General features: G+C 43.7%; 1 protein-coding gene across 4 annotated transcripts in view; it reads right to left on the bottom strand.

The window, feature by feature from the left end:
- The window catches only part of LOC139376670 (myosin phosphatase Rho interacting protein), a 67,224-nt gene that overhangs the window by 14,741 nt on the left and 27,980 nt on the right, over positions 1–24,503 (bottom strand). For 2 of the 4 annotated variants that reach the window (XM_071119509.1, XM_071119508.1), the window contains exons 6-14: positions 23,663–24,104; positions 19,590–19,716; positions 12,459–12,563; positions 10,649–10,705; positions 9,943–10,011; positions 9,601–9,690; positions 8,726–9,403; positions 8,438–8,575; positions 4,195–6,873 (exon numbers count right to left, since the gene is read on the bottom strand). In XM_071119509.1, the coding sequence (XP_070975610.1) occupies positions 4,195–6,873; positions 8,438–8,575; positions 8,726–9,403; positions 9,601–9,690; positions 9,943–10,011; positions 10,649–10,705; positions 12,459–12,563; positions 19,590–19,716; positions 23,663–24,104 (4,385 nt within the window). The remainder of the gene's footprint in view (positions 1–4,194; positions 6,874–8,437; positions 8,576–8,725; positions 9,404–9,600; positions 9,691–9,942; positions 10,012–10,648; positions 10,706–12,458; positions 12,564–19,589; positions 19,717–23,662; positions 24,105–24,503) is intronic. The other 2 variants (XM_071119511.1, XM_071119510.1) reach the window with 1 other exon arrangement.

The raw sequence follows: 24,503 nt of genomic DNA, 5'->3' as shown, positions 1-24,503 counted from the left end.
TCTTAAAATAAATTGGTGATCCTAACTAACCTAAAACAGGGAATTGTTACTTGGATTAAATGTCAGGAATTGTGAAGAACTAAGTTTAAATGTACTTGGCTAATGTGTATGTAAATTTCCGACTAACTGTATAGGGACACTTCCTGTTGTGACTTCACAACAAGCAACACATGCCCTTTGTTTAGTGTGTGTGTGGCCGGTGTATAGTATACAACTACAATATTGAGAAATTTGCAAACAAAGTGTGGGTCTAACTGAGGGAATGTGCTGTTCAAGGGATGAAACCTGTCCTGCACACACAGCAGCCATCTATGACCAGGAAGAGCACTGCTACTGCACAAATACCTGGCTACCACCTGTCCATCCCTATACACAACAACAATACAAAGATTATATCACCAGCAGCAACAAAATACATGGAATAGCATGTGTCTTGCATTTCATGTCATCTGTGCATCCAACTGTGTCGTAAACCTGACTCTAAGATCTACATGTAACTGACAAAATAAAGGAAACACCAACATAGTCTCAACAAGTGTCTTAATAGGTTGTTGGGCCACCACGAGCTTACAGAACAGCTTCAGTGTGCATTGACATAGATTCTACAAGTGTCTGGAACTCTATTGGAGGAATGCGATACCATTCTTTCATGAGGAATTCCATAATTTGTAGTTTGTTGATGGTGGTGAAAAACGCCGTCTTTGGGGCCTCCCGGGTGGTGCAGTGGTTAAGGGCGCTGTACTGCAGTGCCAGCTGTGCCATCAGAGTCCCTGGGTTCGCGCCCAGGCTCTGTCGTAACCGGCCGCGACCGGGAGGTCCGTGGGGCGACGCACAATTGGCCTAGCGTCGCCCGGGTTAGGGAGGGCTTGGTCGGTAGGGGTGTCCTTGTCTCATCGCGCACGAGCGACTCCTGTGGCGGGCTGGGCGCAGTGTGCGGTAACCAAGGTGGCCAGGTGCACGGTGTTTCCTCCGGCGCATTGGTGCAGCTGACTTCCGGGTTGGATGTGCGCTGTGTTAAGAAGCAGTGCGGCTGGTTGGGTTGTGTATCGGAGGACGCATGACTTTCAACCTTCGTCTCTCCCGAGCCCGTACGGGAGTTGTAGCGATGAGACAAGATAGTAGGTACTAACAATTGGATACCACGAAATTGGGGAGAAAAAGGGGTAAAAAAAATTATAAAAAAAGAAAAACGCCGTCTTAGACGCCACTCCAGAATCTCCATTAAGATTAAATTGGGTTGAGATCTGGTTACTGAGAAGCCTCTTTCTAAGTGACAGATCTCTTCTTACAGTCATGCTAGCCAAAATAATAGGCATAGGGCATAGGGCATTTTATACATGACCCCATGTTAAATGCTTAATTAACTCAATAACCACACCTATGTGGAAGCACCTACTTTCAAAATACATTGTATCTCGAATTTACTTAAGTGTTTCCTTTATTTTGGAAGTTACATGCATGTTTCTTTCCTGAGGTTTACAACCCATGCCATCTGCTTAGAAACTCTATTCAAGACTAATAAACACATGCAGAAAACAGCTCTTAAAACTATTCAAACTATGCAATTTTCATATACTCCAGAATGTTATGAAGAGTGATAAGATGAATTGCAATTAATTGCAAAGTCCCTCTTTGCCATACAAATGAACTGAATCCCCCAAAAACATTTCCACTGCATTTCAGCCCTGCCACAAAAGGACCAGCTGACATCATGTCAATGATTCTCTTGTTAACACAGGTGTGAGTGTTGATGAGGACAAGGCTGGAGATCACTCTGTCATGCTGATTGAGTTTGAATAACAGACTGGAAGCTTCAAAAGGAGGGTGGTGCTTGGAACCATTGTTCTTCCTCTGTCAACCATGGCTACCTGCAAGGAAACACGAGCCGTCATCATTGCTTTGCACAAAAAGAGCTTCACAGGCAAGGATATTGCTGCCAGTAAGACTGCACCTAAATCAACCATTTCTCAGATCATCAAGAACTTCAAGGAAAGCGGTTCAATTGTTGTGAAGAAGGCTTCAGGGCGCCCAAGAAAGTGCAGCAAGCGTCAGGACAGTCTCCTATAGTTGATTCAGTTGCGGGATTGGGGCACCACCAGTACAGAGCTTGCTCAGGAATGGCAGCAGGCACGTGTGAGTGTATCTGCACGCACAGAAGGCAAAGACTTTTGGAGGATGGCCTGGTGTCAAGAAGGGCAGCAAAGAAGCCACTTCTCTCCAGGAAAATCATCAGGGACAGACTGATATTCTGTAAAAGGTACAGGGATTGGACTGCTGAGGACTGGGGTAAAGTCATTTTCTCTGATGAATCCCCTTTCTGATTGTTTAGGGCATCTGGAAAAAAGCTTGTCCGGAGAAGACAAGGTGAGCGCTACCATCAGTCCTGTGTCACGCCAACAGTAAAGCATCCTGAGGCCATTCATGTGTGGGGTTGCTTCTCAGCCAAGGGAGTGGGCTCACTCACAATTTTGCCTAAGAACACAACCATGAATAAAGAATGGTACCAACACATCCTCCGAGAGCAACTTCTACCAACCATCCAGGAACAGTTTGGTGACGAACAATGCCTTTTCCAGCATGCCATAAGGCAAAGGTGATAACTAAGTGGCTCGGGGAACAAAACATTGATATTTTGGGTCCATGGCCAGGAAACTCCCCAGACCTTAATCTCATTGAGAACTTGTGGTCAAATCTTCAAGAGGCGGGTGGACAAACAAAACCCAACAAATTCTGACAAACTCCAAGCATTGATCATGCAAGAATGGACTGCCATCAGTCAGGATGTGGCCCAGACGTTAATTGACAGCATGCCAGGGCGGATTGCAGAGGTTTTGAAAAAGAAGGGTCAACACTGCAAATATTGACTCTTTGCATCAACTTCATATAATTGTCAATAAAAGCCTTTGACACTTATGAAATGCTTGTAATAATACTTCAGTATTCCATAGTAGCATCTGACAAAAATATCTAAAGACACTGAAGCAGCAGACATTGTGGAAATTAAATATTTGTGTCATTCTCAAAACTTTTGGCCATGACTGTACAGCTGGAGCCTGATCATAAATTACGTGTGTAATTCTAATACACATCTACAACATAATGTGATCTAGAGACACCATGACAATGGAGGAAAACATGTTTACCTGGAAATACTCTGTAGTCAAAATATATACAAACATTGGATCTACGACATATGGAAACATCTGGGTAACTATAGGTTTACATACAGTACCCAAGATTCTGGGTAGATGATCATCAGGGAATGACTTGTGGTTAGTAAACTTTTCAGTTGCGATTAGATCTTGCTTTACATTTCTTCCTTCTAAGCATTACTTTTCTAAAAAAGTAATTAGTCTAAGCTTCAAGTATTCTACAATGTTTTTGAATGCCTGTCAATTACCATGAATTGTTAATCAGCAAGTCAGGAGGGGAAAAGTTGAACGTTTATAGCCAGTTAAAGCAACATCACAACATCAAAGACAAAAAGGTAAGCCCCATGCATCTTCAAATGCAGCTGATTTCACCCTCAAGAAAAAAAGCAATATATCCACCTCATTACCCAAATCATGTGTCTGTTGAAGATAACTCAATAGTTAGACAGCTTTAAAAGGGGTTCAACCATTTGTCTTTGACACATCTAATATACAACGCCTATTGAAGAAAGGAATCTGTAATCAAGCACATCCAACTGTGCCTTCTGAGGAACTCATTTCATCAGCAACTATACTTTATGGTATGATAAGGGACAATTTAGCATTGGATGTGAAAATATGCTAATAGACACTATATAACATGACTTAAAAAATCAATTCTGTCAGCCTGACTTTCATGTGACTGTCGGACAGGTTCTGGTAAGTCTCTCTAGGCAGATGGGTTGCCTCCCACATTAACAATGTCCCAGTTGCCCTAGGTCTGGGAGTTCTAGTTAACTAACCTTTTCCTGTGAAACAAAATGGGTTCCTCAGCACAAAACTAGTGTCAACAACCACATGCACTGAACAGTGAATTAGTCAACCATGCAACATTGGATGATACTGTTTTACAAAGAAAAGGAAAGCAGAGTGAGCAGAGCAGGGTTAGAGGGGAAAGGGGGGTAAGGGCAGGTCGGAAGGGGTCGGGGAGGGTGGGGGTTGCCACAAGGAGACAGAAGGCATCACGGACGGAGGAACAGCAAGTACAAGGAATGGCTTCCACCTTCAGATTCTCCAGGTCTTTGTCGTATTTCAGCCGGAGGGTAGCTGCGTCGCCCTGGCGCTCCCTCCGCTTAATCTCTTCTGTCATGGTTGAGACCTGGGCCACCAGATCCTGGATTTGCTTCTTGAGGGCGGAAGTTGTGGAGGTCTCAGGGGACATCGTCCCATCCTCTGCCCCAGTGAGAGAGCTTCCTCCTGGGGTGACATCCATCTGGTGGTGGAGCTTCTCCAGCAGAACACTCCTCTCCATCTCCTGTTTCTTCTTCAGGTTCTCCATGCAGACAGTCAGAGAGTCGATCTCCTTCACGTTCTCTTCACGTTCTAGACGCAATATCTCGGCCACCTTTGCCACTTCCTGTCTCAGTTTTTCTGTTTCCTGTGCATAGACGTCCTTGATCTCCCGCAGCTCCAGCTTGTGCTTGGCCACCATGTCCTGTAGCTGAATGGCCTTGTCCAGGGAGTCAATGGGCTCTCCTTCGATCTGAATGTGTGTTATTGGTCTAGTATCTTCACTCATAGGACTTTCAAGGCTGGACAGATAATTCTGTATATCCGCCATTTTGGATTGTAGATCTCGGTTCAGTTCTCTCAGTTGAGAGCAGTTGGCACAGTCGGAGTTGCCAATCGGACGTTTTTCAAGCATCGTTTCTTTCAGCTCTTTCTCATGTTGGAACTTCAGCCTGCTGATGAGATAGGACATGTGGGCTTCTGTGGCGGCGTCTTCAAGGTGCTCAGACCATTGTTTCTTTAGTTTGCTGGAATCAAAGCTAGCTAGGACCAAGGACAGGAGCCTGTCATTAGTGGACGTCTCAATGGTGGAGGCAATTAGGTTCAATAAAAACACCTTATCTTGCAATGCCTCTGTTAAATCTTTCAAAATGAGAGTGTTGGTGTCGTTATCAAGCCAGCTGGACCAATTCAAAAGGGCTGCTTCCATGGTCTGTGCAGTCCCAGTCATCTCATTATCAACTTCCATCTTTGGTCGAGGACAAATTCTGTTCATCAACAGCAACATGCTCTTCTCAGCTACCATACGCTCTGCCACACGCCTTTCAAAACTACATGCACTTTCACCTTCCGTCTCGCCTGGGTTAACCTCTACAGCACTTAACAGACAACTACAGAACTCTGCCTCGAATACCAACCTTTTCATTACTCTCTGACTTACTTCATCCGGCTCCTCTTCAAAGGACCCAAGGCAGTCTGTGATATGTAAAGTACTTTTCATATCAATTAGTGTTTTGTCCACACTAATATCTACCTTCGCTAACACCTCTAACACCTGCCTAAGGGCCTCAGACTTCATCTTTATCCCACCTACTAATTGCTTTATAACACTTTCGTCTACTACCTGCCTCTCACTTGTCTGCATCAACTCTTCACTAACATTCACTTCTTGTTCCCCCCGAGCTGACTTTGCCTCTACCTCTAACTTTGCTCGCAACATCCTAATCTCATTCTCTGCCTCTACAAGTTTCTGACTCTGGAGTCTCTCAGATTCCTGGTTTATAGTTTTAAGTTCAACCGTCTGAGCTTGAAGTTCTCTACAAAGATGCTGTGTGGACTGAAGGAGCGCTTCCTTTTCTAAGAGCTTGGCCTCTGTGGCCTCCAGCTGCTCTTTGAGTTTCTCCTTAGGGGGCTCATCGTCAACTTCCTTGGCCATTTGGAATCCCAGACCTTTGAGAGTGGCCTCTTTCAGCTGCAGTCTTCTCTCCATGTCATTCAGGCTGTTTCCTAGCACCTCCAAGGTGACCAGCGCCTCATGAAGCTTCACAGACTTCTCATTCAGCTCACGCTCATAGAACTCCCTGTCGATAGCGTGGGCTTCGCTCTCCGCTAGTCTGGCCCTAACTCCGTTCAGCTCCTCTAGGACCAGTAGGTGCTGTTTCCCGCCTTGCAGGTTGATTAGCTCAGCTTTAAGCCTATCTATCTCCCTATCTGCCTCAGTTAGTTGGTTCACTATCTCCTGATAGCGCTGGTGCAGCGCTCCATTTTCGCTCACTAGAAGTTCGACCCTCTGGGACAAAGTCCTTATTGTGATCTCGTGGCTTTCAGAGTGCTCTTCATTTTGACACAGCGGTCCATAAGAGCTCTTCAGGCTCTCCACCTTCTGCTTTTGAACCCTTCCCAGCATGTCTTCCATGGTCAGGAGTCGTGATTCGTAATTGTGGATGCTTTCGCCCGCCCTGGCCAAGCCCTTCCTCATAATCTCGTTCTCTACCTCCTGCTGATACTTCCAGCTCTGCAAGAGCCTCTCGCAGCTACCCCTTTCTCCTATATCCTGACTACCCCCCAGACTGAATTCACTGTGAGATCCTAGCAATCTATCCAGTCCCTTTAGAGTCAGGAGCTTTCCTGAGATCAAGTCCTCTAACTCTTGAATAATGTCTGCACTATCTTTGATCAAAAAGCTGACGGTCTTTTCGACGGGTGGCTTTGACGGAGGCAGGCTGTTCAGAAGGGCTGTTTGGGGGTCGGAAAGGTAAGGTTCCTTGATGGAGAGGTGAGAAAGCGAGAGTCCAAGCTGTGCCTGCATATTGCGCTTTTTCAGTTCTTGTAGCTGCAGGAGCTCTTTGGTCTCCTGGTACTTCCTTGCTAAGCTCTGAGCTTGTGAATGAACCAGTTCTGGCCTCTTCGTCTGGGGCTCGATATCAGCCTCCAGAACCAAAGGGAGATCCAGCTTGGAAAAGGGGACCAGACAGTTGGTTAACACACACAGCGGGGTGAAAAAGGCTAGCTAAATTGTTTTAGGTAATCCATCAATTATTTCCCTCTGGATTCATAGAAATGAAACATTATGAAATCATAATAATTATAATTTTGACTACAAAATTATGTAACTAAACATAATGATTAAAAACATTAGAGGTAGAATCCAGCTTCTATCATTTGGCTAAATTATTAGAATTAGAGCAATGGAAAGAGATTTAATGGCCACGGTTAGTAAATCACAAAAGAGCATGCACATTAAATGGTTAAGAGTTATTTCATGGGGTAAGTAATGCAAAATTAGTGCTAGCTAGGTGGTTTACTTAGAGATGAGTGGCATACCAGGTCCTAGGAATAAACAACGTTCTTGAAATCTCCTTTTTCTGAACTCTTCGTGTCTTTCACAAAAACAGAAACATTTCTCAAAAGACACTCATCAAATTGCATCACATTGCGTAATTGCAAATGTAACAATGCAGGTACAATGTATGGTTCCAGTAAAAACCACAACATGAACAGGAAACTTATTATTTTCCTTTCTTATGAGGATGTCAATGACCAGTTTTGAAGGCTTCAGCAAAAACGCAAAGGTCAACATAAATTGCCTACATTCCCTCTCGAAACATCATTGCCATCAACTCAAACATTTCTCCAGAGTCCCCTTTTAACTGAATCTAATTTTGATTGTTACACAAACTATCAAAAAAAAAAAAAAAATGTCTTCGATAACCTCAACAGATTTACACAATATGTGGTGAGGAATTCAAAAAGCAGCAATTCACCCACCATACGGACAGATTATCACCTCTCTCGCTCTCTCTTTTCCCCCTCGTACATACACACACACACACGCAAAATCCAATAGACAACTAACACCTGCATAATGGTATGGCTCACACATCAGTTAAAAGAAAAATGGATGGTCGGAACAGTGGTTAATAAAATATGAAATGCATGCAAAAACTTCAGAATGAGACAAGCCGAAAAGGTTTTATACAGTTCTGAGCCAAAAGTAATCATTTCAACAACTATGGCTGTACTGTTGAAGTCTAGTGGCCTAATGCATTCATGCCATTTACACCATTACAGGAACGTTGATAAGGAAACGTATCCGTCTAATGTTAATCATTCATTGAATGCATCATGTTCAATACACTAGCATGAGTTCATAACGTCTGTCCTACATCTAAAAAAACAACAGCAAGAGGGGATGAACCAGAAGAAGCTGTAAAAAGGAGTCAGAAAAACAAGATCTTCATGTTTCTCCTCACATGCAATGAACGGACTCATGCAAAGGCACATTCTGGAGCTGGTTTGTAGCTTTGATGTCAGTCAGTTTGATGTTTTCTCACAATAAAAATACAACATGCAAAGGAGGTTACGAAATGGAAGAACGCACAGCTCAATCTGTACTTTTGAGTTGATGAAATCGTAGCTCAGGTATGAACTCAACACGACTGCCTCTAGAGACTAAAACAGCTCTTAGGATGAGGAGGTGGAGGAGAAGAAGAAGCAGCTAGAGCTGTGGGGCTTACCGGGGAGATATATCCGGTGCGGACATGCTGCTCTCTCTCCAGAGCAGTCTTCAGCTGGACCTCCAGATTGTGTTTGTGCTGGTTGGAGTTGACCAGTTGCTGGTGACAGCTCTCCAACTGCACTTTCAGCTCTTCTACCTGTGAGAGGCGCCACAGAACGGACAAGGTGAAAATGAGGAAACACAGGAGAGCACTGATCAAGAACCCAATCTTTTACATTGCATTGATCTTTGTTCAAGTGAACCACATGCGCACTCACATACACATGTACACAAAACCCATATTCACCCCTTTCTTGTAGCTCTCCAGCAGTTTCTCCAGCTCGGCCGTCTCCCTGGTCTGCAGTGTCGAGGGCAGAGGTACCCTCCTCTCATCCCTGATGGGTGTCTGCTCCACCTGCTGCCAGTGCTGCTCGATCTCCTCCTCCACCAACTGCTGCCTCTCCAGGGAGGGGGGACCCCCACACTCACCCCCAGTGCTGCCTTCACTCCCTCCCCCACTCTCATAGTCCATTCTCCCAACCTCAGAGCCTGCTGGTTGGTCTACGGAGGAACTAGTCACAGACTCATACCTCCTCCTTCGTTCTTCCCGCCTCTGGCTCCGATCGGGGTCTCCTAGGTCAGTCTGCAGGGGCTCGGCCTCCTGGGCCCGCTGCTGAGCCAGAGCCTGGGCGATGGGTCGGAACTCGGCCCAGTCGAAGGTCTTGGAACGGCCCTCTCGCCGGCGCTCGCGGGCCCGACTTTTCTTGGGGCCTGGCCCTGGCTCCCGCTCCATGGACGAGGCTTCGGAGGAAAGGGAGTCCTGGGTCACGTCCGGCCGAACCAGTCCCTCCAGTGGGGAGAAGGAGCCGTGGTTGCTTGCCACATCCGGAGCAGTGGAGGGTCTGACGTTTTTCATGACAGCCTGGATCCAGTTCCTCCTTATGCCTGCAGTCATGGCCGACAGGGTGTGCATGCCCTCCTGGGTCTGAGGAGGACAGTTGGGGCGTTAGATTCAAACTGTACTATTAACTGCTGCACTATTGGGTGATAGTAAAAGGGGTGTGTTACATCCATACGTTGAAGAGCTTTTAAATAATAATTTAAAAAAGTGAATACATAAATGCACATCATTGTTATTACATAAAGATAATCTGAGGTTGTACGCGAGTGATTGGGGCTTACATGTATCTGGAAGCCGTAGTTGCGTTGAGCCTGGTATTCAGTGACATTATAACACGTAGACAGGTCTATTTCCCCGTCCAGATCTGAAGCCTGCAATACAGCAACATTACAGATGATGAAAACAAAATCAGGAAGACAGAATAGACTCTTATCAGCACTGCAGGAGTTGGAGATTATACTTTTTTTAACTGGGTACTTACGAAGATACCAATAGGAAACCAAAACAGTATTGGCAAACATGTATTCCATTTCTTTAAAGATAACTACTGCCATTGCTGCTGTTGGTGGTCACAGTTAAACTAGGACGAATGACCAGTCTAGGTGGATTGAAAAATAAGTCACCTCTTCAGCAACGGAGTCCTTGTAGTATCCGAGGCTGTGGTCGGTCAGTACAAACCAATACTTCTTCCACTGTTCACAAAAGGAGAGAGGGAACACAGGTCAGAGTTCACTGGGAATACAGAAACTGTTCTGATACTGCTGTAGACGGAGCAAAAAACATACATTTAGTGCCAGAAACGAAGAATAATGGAGTAATGACATTAGGAGCTTGGCTTCTGTGTGCAATACACACAGCAAAGAGAAAGACAAGAACAAACCCCTATGACAGCAGAGGAGACTGAAGTGATGTTGGTAGCCCTCTGAAAAGTAATGATCTCTATGAAAGCTTAATGTTAATTTAGACCGTGTAATATAGCGTTGGAGCATCAGTCTACACAATAAACACAGCTGTAAAAAGAGAAGCACCACATTACCCTTTCAACTGTCACCCATTGAAGCTGTGCCATCAAAGACTGGCTGGCCCATGGCACTAAAAGGCCATAGAATGCTACAGACATTCTGGAATGTTCTAGGTGAACGTTCAGACAACCGTTTGAACTTCAACCGACTTGCCTACTTTGATAAACTCACCTAACAGAAAAGTGCCATTTTCAAATCTCATGGCATCAATAAATGTTATTTCTTCAAGCGTTTAAATTTCCCTGAAACAATAGAAAAGCAACATCAGTTGTCCTGGTGAAGTTCCTAGGTTTTATTTCTTGCTTACATGTCCTTGCTCATCCAGCTTCACCATCCAACCTTTCTTGAAGTTCAGCAAGTCGGGCTGGAATGAGAAACAAATATGCTCAGCATTATTACACACCATCCCTAAAAGCATAACACAAAATGTAACCTCTTTAAAAATGGCAATTAAAATCAACCTGTGGTCTAGTGGCAGTCGAGTGAACCCACACAGTAAGATCATGCAAGATGAACCAAGAGATGCTGAAACACACAGATACTAAACTTGCAGCCTTTTAAAAACCCCAGCCTCTCTCGGTTCTACTTAGGACTCCATCATTTTAACAGGTCATACTTACAGGCACCCACAGCTGAAAGAAAAGTATGAATTAACCCGACTAAGCGACTAGAGTACATAGCTGACAGAAGCATTTTAAATCCAACATGCTACATTTTCTGCACTTTGTTACTTAGATGGTAACATATTTAGAAAATGTGTAATGACTATCGCAAACATTTGTAAGGTTCAAAAAGTCCCTTCAGTTAACTTTGGCCAACCTTTAAAACAAAACTTGATGTCTGAGAAAGAGCAGGAAAACATCCCCCACATGCTCTGCCCGAGGTAGGAGTTTCCCCTGATCACAAATCTAGGATCAGATTACCTTACCACCAATCTTACCATAAACATTAGGAGGATACAATAATACAACTGTCCCTGGACCAGTGGTTAGGGGAAATATGTACCTACTCCATTCAACATCACAGAGCCTTCTGTACAAGTCCAATAAAACAGTTCATGTCTGTTGTGGTTTCACACAGTGGAAGAAAACACACAAAGTGCCCTGGGGAAGCAGTGCTGGTTTGTGGCACACACACACACACACCTCAAACATACACACAGCAGAATGGGTGCCGACACACAGAGGCCTGAGGGCCATGGCCGAAAACATGAGTAGCAAGAAGGTAACCTGGACAGGAGAGGAGACTGTGCTGCCCCCTGTAGCATGGAGGACTGCATTAGGACATCCAGGACACCAACCAACCAGCTCTGAAACAGTATGTCCTAACCACATCACCCACCACAGTGCCCTTGACTGTCCGTTAGTTTACAGTATAATCATCTAACATCCCAGTCATAAAAACCCTGGTCACGAATACAGCCCCAAAAAAGTAGGAAGTAAAAGACCCCCAAAATACCTAATGACTTTGTCAAAGTCCACGAGGTGCAGACTAATCGATAATCAGTTTATGAAACTATAACAATCCCTTGATGGCCTATTTCATTGAACCAACAAAAGGCACTCTGTGTACCAATATGGGTTCATTCATTCATTACTACAACCAAGCCAGGAGTGTAATTTCCCAACCAAAGCTGCTGTAACGACATGATGTTCTAGCCAAAAACTCCAGTACCACGTGTTTAAAATGTTTAGTGCTTTAATAGGACACAGTGGCTCATTATCATAACATTTACACTAGCTAAGGCCTGCTGGGCCCTTTCTCAACCCAAATACTCTTAACCCTGTTACCCAACCCTTATACCCACAATGTTACCCAACCCGTATACTCCACCAACCCCACGACCCCTCAACTCAGCCGGGCTAAAGTCCTGGCGTTGCTGATGACCTCTAACCCCGAGAACAGCAGAACTATTGTGGTGTTGTCTGGCCTTGGAGAGAAAGCTCCTTCAGCTTAGCCCACACATACAAGAACACGCACACACGCCTTAGGTAAACAACGCTCACTGATTACAATGTTCTCCGTTTCAAACTCTCCCTGGTGTGTGTTTGAGTAGGCACACCCTGAGAGGTAACGTAGTAAGACGGAACGACAGAAGAGAGGAAAATGGTACTAACGGTCATGACAGACTCGGTGGTCCTGCGGTCCAGGGACTTAGCTCGTCTCAGAGGGGGCAGAGTGGAGGGGAAGTCCAGACTCTGGCCCAGGTCATGTCTCTGCTCCTGAAACACACAACATGGCGTCAATACTACAGCAGCCATGTGTCAAAATAGCTCATATCAATGTGTCATGAGCCCAATTCCATTTCTCCCAGTTTCCCCTCACACTTTTACAGAACAGTCTAGCTACCAAACATATTATAGCCTTCATTTCTGTGGTATGCGATTTGTTTTTATGAGAAGAACAATCCTCCCATGTGAACAGTTTAACATGTGCTAACATCTCTCTGCACTGTCACAAGAACAAGCTCTTTTTGAACAGCATCACACATATTCTAACATGGAACTGAACCCAACAGCCTTTCACTGAACCAGAGAATGGAAACAAAGACAATGCTCTGATGCAGGAGAAAACAAGCCTCATCCAGGAGCAGTGTGTCTCAGAAAGAACGAGAGAGAGAGACAACAGTAGAGACAGAAACTGAGAGAGGAGGGAGAGAGAGAACAGTAGCGATAGAAACAGAGAGGAGAGGAGAGAGAGAGAACAGTAGCGATAGAAACAGAGAGGAGAGAGAGAACAGTAGCGATAGAAACAGAGAGGAGAGAGAGAGACAACAGTAGAGACAGAAACAGAGAGGAGAGGAGAGAGAGAGAGAACAGTAGCGATAGAAACAGAGAGGAGAGGAGAGAGAGAACAGTAGCGATAGAAACAGAGAAGAGAGGAGAGAGAGAGAGAGAACAGTAGAGACAGAAACAGAGAGGAGAGGAGAGAGAGAGACAACAGTAGCGATAGAAACAGAGAGGAGAGGAGAGAGGGAGAGAACAGTAGCAATAGAAACAGAGAGAAGAGGAGAGAGAGAGAACAGTAGAGACAGAAACAGAGAGGAGAGAGAGAGAACAGTAGCGATAGAAACAGAGAGGAGAGGAGAGAGAGAGAGAACAGTAGCGATAGAAACAGAGAGGAGAGAGAGAGAGAGAGAACAGTAGCGATAGAAACAGAGAGGAGAGAGAGAACAGTAGCGATAGAAACAGAGAGGAGAGGAGAGAGAGAGAACAGTAGCGATAGAAACCGAGAGGAGAGAGAACAGTAGAGACAGAAACCGAGAGGAGAGAGAACAGTAGCGATAGAAACCGAGAGGAGAGAGAACAGTAGAGACAGAAACCGAGAGGAGAGAGAACAGTAGAGACAGAAACCGAGAGGAGAGAGAACAGTAGAGATAGAATCGGAGATGAGAGAGAGAGAGAAACGGAGATGAGAGAGACAGAGAGACAAACACACCCCGCAGAGACCCCGGACAGCAACACAATTAGATCCAACCAAATCATGAGAAAACAAAAAGATAATTACTTAACACATTGGAAAGAATTAACAAAAAGAACAGTAAACTAGAATGCTACTTGGCCCTAAACAGAGTACACGGTGGCAGAATACCTGACCCCAGTGACTGACCTAAACTTAACGAAAGCTTTGACTATGTACAGACTCAGTGAGCATAGCCTTGCTATTGAGAAAGGCCGACGTAGGCAGACCTGGCTCTCAAAAGAAGACAGGCTATGTGCACACTGCCCACAAAATGAGGTGGAAACTGAGCTGCACTTCTTAGCCTCCTGCCAAATAAGTGACAATATCAGATTACACAGATCCACAAAGAATTGAAAAACAAACCCAATTTTGATAAACTGTCATATCTACTAGGTGAAATACCAGTGTGCCCTCACAGCAGCACGGTTTGAAGAACAGACACCATTGTAAATACAACACATATTTATGCTTATTCATTTTCCCTTTTGTACATTAACTATTTGCACATCGTTACAATACTGTGTAACACATGACATTTGAAATGTCTTTATTCTTTTGGAACCTCTGTGAGTGTAATGTTTACTGTTAATTTGTATTGTTTATTTTACTTTTGTTTATTATCTACTTCACTTGCTTTGGCAATGTTAACATACACGTTTCCCATGCCAATAAGCCCTTGAATTGAGAGTGTGTGTAAGTGCAGGTGGGATGATGTTTACGACAAGTACCCTTGTGCTTGACAACACAGACAGGACAAACTGGTCATAAAAACAACTCTCTTCTGGGGGCACTTTGGCCCGGGACACCTTTTTGGAGGAACATTTTGGGTACAGTCTCTCTCTTTGAGGTCTTTCTGTTGTTGGTCCTACAACAGAGGCGTTTTGTCCCGGCAAGGGCAGAGTGGGAAAGGGAAGTTAGTATCATCACGGGAATCCAGCCACATAATGGAAACTGGAAATGAATACAGCACACTCTCCAGATCCTTTGACCTCTAACCGAAACAAGGACACACAGACAGACACAGAGAGAAAATATATATATATATTTTACAAACACACACACACGAGACAGAAAAAGTCTGCTTCATGTGCAACAGCTCACAGAATCTAACAAAGCTCCTATTTTAGAGATCCGGTGCTGTGTCATTTCAAATCAAAGTTTATTTGTCACGTACACAGATGTTAAAGCAGTAGCAGCGAAATGCATGTTTCTAGCCCTAGCAGTGCAATAAATGTAACCGTACAACACTAATACAAAAATATATTTTTTTAAAGAACAAAAAAAAGAAACATGAGATGTATTTGTATCCCGGACATTTCTTCAAGGTGTGTATAGACAGTATGGACAATATACAGTGCCTTTCAGAAAGTATTCACAACTCTTTACTTACACATTTTGTTACGTTACAGCCTGAATTTAAAACTAAATTGAGATTTTGTGTCACTGATCGGCACACAATACCCCATAATATCAAAGTGGAATTTGTTAGTAGAACATTTTAGACATTTAAAGCTGAAATGCCATGTAACCTCGTTGTTATGGCAAACTAAAATCATGTAAAGTTCAGGAGTCAAATATGTGTCTCAACAAATCGCATAATAAGTTGCATGGACTCATTCAGTGTTCAATAATAGGTGTTTTTGAATAACCACACACATACAATTACGTGTAAGGTCCGTCACTCGAGGAGTGAATTTCAAGCACACGTTCAACTACAAAGACCAGGGAGGTTTCACTGGGTGGAAAGGGTCCATATCAGTGGATATCTTTACATGACCCCTTTTTTACATATATATTCTAGAGAATACAGACCATTCCCAATGCAGATTTTGAGTACCTGTATAAAAGACACCTGTCCACACACTCAATCAAGCAGACTCCAACCTCTCCACAATGGCCAAGACCAGACAGCTGTGTAAGGACATCAGGGATAAAATTGTAGACCTGCACAAGTAGCTGGGATGGGCTACAGGACAATAGGCAAGCAGCTTGGTGAGAAGGAAACAACTGAATTACTTAAAAATCATACAATGTGATTTTCTGGATTTTTGTTTTAGATTCCGTCTCGCACAGCTGAAGTGTACCTATGATAAAAATTACAGACCTCTACATGCTTTGTAAGTAGGAAAACCTGCAAAATCAGCAGTGTATCAAATACTTGTTTTCCCCACTGTATATGTCAGAGCGGCATTGGACTAAGATACAGTGGCATACAATAGAATATATACACATATGAGATAAGTAATGAAAGATATGGAGACATTATTAAAGTGGCTAGTGTTTAATTTCCTTAAAGTTGCCAGTGACTCCTAATCTGTCTATAGGCAGCAGCCTCTGATGTGCTGGATGGCTGTTTAACAGTCAGTGGTGTAGTATAGAATACAATACAGTATATAAACTCAGCAAAAAAAGAAACGTCCTCTCACTGTCAACTGCGTTTATCAACAACTGAGAAATAAACTGAACAAGTTCCACAGACATGTGGCTAGCAGAAATTGAATAATGTGTCCCTGAAGGGGGGGGGTCAAAAATCAAACAGTCAGTATCTGGTGTGGCCACCAGCTGCATTAAGAACTGCAGTGCATCTCCTCCTCATGGACTGCACCAGATTTGCCAGTTCTTGCTGTGGGATGTTACCCCAGACTTCCACCAAGACACCTGCAAGTTCCCGGACATTTCTGGGGGGAATGCACCTGACATTCCTGTCTTGCAGGAAATCACACACAGGTGTCCTGTGTGAATTTAAGTATGCTCTCTCTAATTCTCTTTCTCTCTGAAGACCTGAGCCGTATGACCATGACTCAGGACTACCTGGCATGATAACTCCTTGCTGTCCCCAGTCCACCTGGCCGTGCTGCTGCTCCAGTTTCAACTGTTCTGCCTGCGACTATGGAATCCTGACCTGTTCACCGGACATGCTACCTGTCCCAGACCTGCTGTTTTCAACTCTCTAGAGACAGCAGGAGTGATAGAGATACTCTTAATGATCTGCTATGAAAAGCCAACTGACATTTACTCCGGAGGTGCTGACTTGCTGCACCCTCGACAACTGCTGAGATTATTATTATTTGACCATGCTGGTCATTTATGAACATTTGAACATCTTGGCCATGTTCTGTTATAATCTCCAACCGGCACAGCCAGAAGAGGACTGGCCACCCATCATAGCCTGGTTCCTCTCTAGGTTTCTTCCTAGGTTTTGGCCTTTCTAAGGAGTTTTTCCTAGCCACTGTGCTTCTACACCTGCATTGCTTGCTGTTTGGGGTTTTAGGCTGTACAGCACTTTGAGATATCAGCTGATGTACGAAGGGCTATATAAATATATAAATACATTTGATATTGTTGAAATCTTTTCATTTGTTTTTTAAGCACTTCCTTACTGCTTTAGCACATGGCCATAATGTGAATTATCTAACGATGCCAAAAGAGTGTAAACAAAGAACAGTTCTGTTCAATGTGAAAGGTTATCTTTATTATAGAACAATGGGCAATTTAATACAGTAAATAGTTTGGGTTAACTTGGTGACAATGTTCAGAAAATAAATGTTGGAAATTTGGCCAAAGTACTCCTTTTCTAAATATTTGTTTCCAAATGATTAATGTAGAGCAGGTGTTCCCAAACTGGGGGGTACGCGCAATGCTGTCGGGGTACGCCAGACAAAAATGTGATTCACATGTTTTATTTATTTACATTTTTCATTCACATTTTCAAACAGATCATTTATATTTTCCAATGGGGCTATACATTTGGGTGAGGTTTTTTTCTCCCCTGAGTAGCCTCATTTCACTACCAAAAATACAATTCAACCAACTAGTGTTCAGCGAAATAACACAATGTCAAATACAGGTAGCCTAGTCAAATAATTAACATCCAATCACATTAACCGTTATTCTCTCGTGGGAATTCCACTAACACACTGTATGTAGCCAAACTGTTCACTTATATTGGGAGTAGTGCCTTTCCTCAGCCAGTGTGTTATATGTGCAAAAGTACTTTCTCACAACTCGATGAAACCTTCACTCTTGTGCAGAAATTTAGAAACAAAACATGGCAATTAGAAAAATAAGCCATAGGAGTTTGAGTGAGAATTAAGACGACTTTCGAGTAGTAAGACATGTATAAAAGCAACAGATACCATTAATAAGAAGGGGCTAGAAGCATCTTATATGGTGAGCTACCGAGTGGCTAGGACAGGCAAGTCCCATACTATTGTGGAGGACTTCTTCCTGCTGACGTGGACATGGCTGGGACAATGCCGGGGGAAAAGGCAACAACAAAAAAACATACCGACAATGCCTTCATCAAGCAACACTGTTTCCCGACGCATCAGTGACATGGCAGGGGATGTTTTACAACAATTACTGCTTCGCATACAAGACAGTGAATTCTACGCGTTACAGCTGGATGAGTCAACAGACGAGGCGGGCCTGGCACAGCTCCTGATATATGTCCGTTATGTTTATGGGGGGGGGGTCAATTAAGGAAGACATCCTCTTCTGCAAACCACTGGAAACAGGACAATATATTTTTAAAGTACTGGGCAACTTTGTGACATCAAATGGACTTTGATGGTCAAGATGTGCTGGTATTTGTACTGATGGCGCAAAAGCCATGACAGGGTGACATAGTGGAGTGGTAACACGCATGCAAGCAGTTTCTCCCGACCCCATTTGGGTACACTGCAGCATCCACCGAGAGGCTCTTGCTGCCAAGGGAATGCCTGACAGCTTGAAAGATGTTTTGGACACTACAGTGAAAATGGTTAACTTTATTAAAGCAAGGCCCCTGAACGCTTGTGTATTTTCTGCACTATGCAATGATATGGGCAGCGACCATGTAACACTTTTACAACATACAGAAGTACGCTGGTTATCAAGGGACAAATTATTGACACATTTTTTTTTTAAATTGAGAGACAAGCTTAAAGTTTTCTTTACTGACCATAATTTGCACTTGTCTGACGACGAGCTTCTCACACGACTGGTCTATCTGGGTGATGTTTTTTCTCACCTGAATGATCTGAATCTAGCATTACAGGGACTCTCCGCAACTATATTCAATGTGCGGGACAAAATTGAGGCTATGATTAAGAAGTTGGAGCTCTTCTCTGTCTGCATTAACAGGGACAACACACAGGTCTTTCCATCATGGTATGATTTTTGTGTGCAAATGAACTCAAGCTTACGGACAATGTCAAATGTGATATGGGTGTGCAATTACGCAGGTACTTTCCTGAAACGGATGACACAAACAACTGGATTCGTTATCCCTTTCATTTCCTGTCTCCAGTCCACTTACCGATATCTGAACAAGAGAGTCTCATCCAAATTGCAACAAGCGGTTCTGTGAAAATTGAATTTAATCAGAAGCCACTGCCAGATTTCTGGATTGGGCTGCGCTCTGAGTATCCTGTTTTGGCAAATCGAGATGTTAAGACACTGATGTAACTACATGAGCGGATTCTCGGCCCTCACTAGAATGAAAACTAAATACAGCCACAGACTGTGTGGAAAATTATTTAAGACAGACTTTCTCTCCAATACAACCCAACATTGCAGAGTTATGTGCCTCCTTTCAAGCACACTCTTCTCATTAACCTATGGTGAGTTATTCACAATTTTGGATGAACAAATAAGGTTTAATAAGTAAGATGGTTAAATAAAGAGCAAAATGATTGATTATTATTAGTGCCCTAGACCTACCTCTCTAAGATCAAGTTCAACTGAATGGGTTTAAAGGGGGTACAATCTCTGTACCACACATACACACAGTGCTGTAGTTGTACCTCTTTGTGGAAGCGTCTGTGTTCGCTGCGGCCCTGTCTGGCTCCAGTCCTCCCAGCCTCCTCCACCTCCATCCTCTCTGCATTCTCCAGCTCCAATGCCTCCAGCTTCTCTATCACCCCAGATCGACTAGAACACATATGGAACAAGGTTAAAGGTCAGCGGTGAAGGCTAGAGGTCAGAGGCCTTTAGTTGAACTTTTTTTGTGGATTAAAAAAAATGGTTTTGGGTATGGCAAAAAAAATTGACTTCCTTCTCAGGTGGAGAAAATAGATTAACTTTATTGGATACTGTAGTTTTCCTGTGTGTGTGTGTGTGTGTGTGTGTGTGTGTGTACGTGTGTACGTGTGTACGGGTGTACGGGTGTGTGGTTGGGGGGTAAACGTTGCATAATTCACATTTATGGGTGAACATTACAATACCCCGCTACATGAAACGTGAGTAACAGACATGATGAATTTGAGAAGGACAGTTTAGGCTCATACTCTTGTGACTGTCACCCCAACCTTTCTGTTCCAACTTCTGTAAACACACAGCAGACATGCAGTGAAACGATAGATACACCGGCAGCTTTGATGTATTCCTCCCTTACGTCTTTCTTTCTACCCTCGGTTTATGAGGAGCGAGAGTCGCTTGGAAATAAAACAAATTACTGTGCCCTTATTAGGGGAATCCTCTGCGGTAGCTGGCTTCCTTACAAGGCAACGGGTGAGGGAGAGAGAGAAATGAAGAAATGGCGAGAAAGAGAGGACGAGAGGTATTTTCAGTCACATGACTGTTTGCACCCCACCAGCCAGTGAAGGAGCCGAGTGGCAGTGTGTGTGTGTGTGTGTGTTTGTATTTGTGTGCAATAATTCTGGAATAGAGTGCTGCTGGGGTCCAGAATGGCAGTGTTCCGAAATGAAACAAAATGGACCAATTTTTAATCAGTCTACTGGACATTCCTGATCTCTTCCTTGCTCTCTCGTTAAGCTCTTCCTCTCAGGCCTGGTTTTGGATGAGGGGATGAGGTGGGTGGGTGTGGTGTGGGTGTGTCTGCTTAACCTCTTGACCCTTTCCTAGAACAGAGCCAGGAGCGGATGATGGGCGAATGGAAAGTACAAAGCCTGTTTATTCAGTGTGTTTATGCTGAAAAACCACAGGGGGAAAAAAACACAGGGAAAGGTAATTATTACAGTTGAAGTCGGAAGTTTATAAACACTAAGGTTGGAGTCATTAAAACTAATTTTCAACCACTCCACACATTTCTTGTTAACTTCTCTAGGGTAGGGGACACCCTTTGGAATTTTGGATGAAAAGCATACCCAAATTAAACAGCTTTCTACTCAGGCCCAGAAGATAGGATATGCATATAATTAGTAGATTTGGATAGAAAACTCTAAAGTTTCCAAAACTGTTAAAATAATGTCTGAGTATAACAGAACTGATTTGGCAGGCGAAAACATCAGAAAAATCCATTCAGGAAGTAGTTTGTTTTGTTGTTGTGTAGTTTTCGATTCAATGTCATTACAGTATCCATTGACCTAGGACTCAAATTGCAGTTCCTATGCCTTCCACTAGATGTCAACAGTCTTTAGAAATTGTTTCAGGCTTGTATTCTGAAAAATTAGGGAGTAAGAGAAGTCTGAATGAGTGGACCCGGCCGTGTCAAAGCTTTTTCATGCGCACGACAAGAGAGTGCCTTTCTTGTTTACCTTTTATATCGACAACGTTATAGTCCGGTTGAAATATTATAGATCATTTGGGCTAAAAACAACCTGAGGATTGAATATAAACATAGTTTGACATGTTTCTATGAACTTTACGGATACAATTTGAATTTTTTGTCTGCCTGTTGTGACTGCTTTTTAGTCTGTGGATTACTGAAGAAAATGCGAACAAAACGGAGGTTTTCGGATATAAAGAGAGGCTTTATCGAACAAAAGGAACATTTATTGAATAAATGAATGTCTTCTGAGTGCCACCATATGAAGATCATCAAAGGGATTAATTTTATCTCTATTTCTGACTTGTGTAACTCTTCTACTTGGCCAGTTACTGTTTGTAATGATTTGTCTGCTGGGCGATGTTCTGAAATAATCGTACGGTCTGCTTTCGCTGTAAAGCAATTTTGAAATCTGACACAGTGGTTCTATTCACAAGACGTTAATCTTTAAACCAATGTAAAATAGTTGTATCTTTTCTGAATTTTTATAATGAGTATTTCTGTATTTAAATCTTTGCAAAAATTGTTTGCAGACAGATTATTTCACTTATAATTCACTGTATCACAATTCCAGTGGGTCAGAACTTTACATACACTAAGTTGACTGTGCCTTTAAAACAGCTTGGAAAATTCCAGAAAAGATGTCATGGCTTTAGAAGCTTCGTATAGGCTAATTGACACCATTTGAGTCAATTGGAGGTGTACCTGTGGATGTATTCCAAGGCCTACCTTCACAGTCAATGCCTCTTTGCTTGACATCATGGGAAAATCAAAAGAGAATCAGCAAAGACTTCAGAAAAACAATTATAGACGACCACAAGTCTGGTTCATCCTTGGCAGCAATTTCTCAAATGTCTGAAGGTACCACGTTCATCTGTACAAACAATAGTAAGCATAAACACCATGGGACCACACAGCCATTATACCACTCAGGAAGGAGACGCGCTCTGTCTCCTAGAGATTTACTTTGGTACGAAAAGTGCAAATCAATCACAGAACAACAGCAAAGGAACTTGTGGAGATGCTGGAGGAAATAGGTACAAAGGTATCTATATCCACAATAAAACAAGTCCTATATTGACATAACCTGAAAGGCTGCTCAGCAAGGAAGAAGCCATTTCTCCAAAACCACCATAAAAAAGCCAGACTACAGTTTGCAACTGCACATGGGGACAAAGATCGTACTTTTTGGAGAAATGCCCTCTGGTCTGATGAAACAAAAATAGAACTGTTTGGCCATAATGACCATCGTTATGTTTGGAGGAAAAAGGGGGATGCTTGCAAGCCAAAGAACACCATCCCTGAAGCACGGGGGTGGCAGCATCATGTTGTGGGGGTGCTTTACTGCAGGAGGGACTGAGGAAAGAAAATTATGTGGATATATTGAAGCAACATCTCAAGACATCAGTCAGGAAGTTAAAGCTTGGTCACAAATGGGTCTTCCAAATGGACAACGACCCCAAGCATGCTTCCAAAGTTGTGGCAAAATGGCTTAAGGTCAACAAAGTCAAGGTATTGGAGTGGCCATCACAAAGCCCTGACCTCAATCCTATAGAACATTTGTGGGCAGAACTGAAAAAGCTTGTGCGAGCAAGGAGGTCTACCAACCTGACTAATTTACACCAGCACTGTCAGGAGGAATGGGCCAAAATTCACCCAACTTGTTTGACCCAAGTTAAACAATTTAAAGGCAATGCTACCAAATACTAATTGAGTGTATGTAAACGTCTGACCCACTAGGAATGTGATGAAATAAATAAAAGCAGAAATAAAAGCTGAAATAAATCACTAATATTATTCTGACATTTCACATTCTTAAAATAAAGTGGTGATCCTAACTGACCTAAGACAGGGAATCAACTGTACATACATAACTCCTGTGAGAAGTAAAAAGGAACTATGGAAAGCAGAGATTCGTCGATTTCACACTGTTTGGATTTCACCAAACACAGCCTTTTCCTCTTGGTCTGAGTGTGTGTGTTTTGACGCAGCTTCGTTGGGGGTGTGTGTGCATCACAAGGCTGTGTGTGTGTGTATCTGTGCAAGTGTGTTTAGAAGCAGAGACTGTGTGTGTTGCTGCATCATTGGAATCTCTACTGATGTCCTCCCAGGCCAGAGTACCTGCTGGTCTGTAACCTGGCAGTCAGACAGCAGAGTTCACTAACCTGGTTTACCAGCCTATACAAGTACCTGATTAACAGCTAAGGCTTTACCTTGATAAATATATCCTAGGTAAGAAACGGTGACTGAAGTCTGGAACCTTATTTTATTCTCATTAGACTGACCTCTTAGGTCTGAACGTGAAACTCTTTTTTGTCTCTCTGGACTAAGACAGAACAGACATGCGAACAGATGGACAGACAGACTTGCCTCCTTTCGGGACTGAACACGGCCTCTTTCTCCTCACCAGGACTCCTCACTCGACTCCTCTTCTCTGCCTTCCTGGCCTCGGCCTCCAGCCTCCTGGACCGTGGCATATCATTGTGCCCGCTGTGGCCTAGCCCTAACCGCCCCGCCGGGTGGCTCTCTGTGCTGGTCACCGTGCTGCCGCTGGCGTCAGAGTCCAGCGAGCTAACAGAGCCACTGATGTGGGAGCCGTTGGACAGCAGGGAGCTGCCGGAGGGGAAAGGGTCGCTGGGGACCGGGGAGAGGCAGCGGGGCACCCCACCCAGGCTGGAGCAGGAGCCCGTGGGAGACAGGAGGTCGTGGTGGGGGAGCGGGACTGAGCCGTGGAGAGGGAGGCCGCTACGGTCCACCTCGTCACCATTGACTGAGCCGGCATCTGAGCCCCGACCCACGGAACCACAGTCACCTGGAAGAGGGAGGGGGGTGGAGGGTCAATGATGGTGAAGGATAGATAACAGTAGAAAACTCTTACCATTGCTAATGTTATAATATTTTACAGCTGTGTAGCTTGCTAACACCATTACAATCCTATCAGATTGCCATATATGGGTCTTTCTATAAATAATGGGGCCAATGTGTGACATTGGGATAACTTCAAAATGGTTTGAAACAAAAATAAAATGTTTTTTTTTCATGTAGTTCCACATGTGTACTTAGAGGAATATATGCAAATAGGCCCCTAAATCCACCTATACATCATTTAAGCAGGGTTCATACAGACATTGGCAAGTCAAATTCAAGGACTCTCAGGTACTTTTTCACCTCTACGGGATTGGTGTCCCCCCGCGGGACGGTTGAGCTAACG

Source organism: Oncorhynchus clarkii, chromosome 20, assembly GCF_045791955.1.
Source record: "Oncorhynchus clarkii lewisi isolate Uvic-CL-2024 chromosome 20, UVic_Ocla_1.0, whole genome shotgun sequence".
Lineage (NCBI taxonomy): Eukaryota > Metazoa > Chordata > Actinopteri > Salmoniformes > Salmonidae > Oncorhynchus > Oncorhynchus clarkii.
This window is presented reverse-complemented; position numbering and strand designations above follow the sequence as displayed.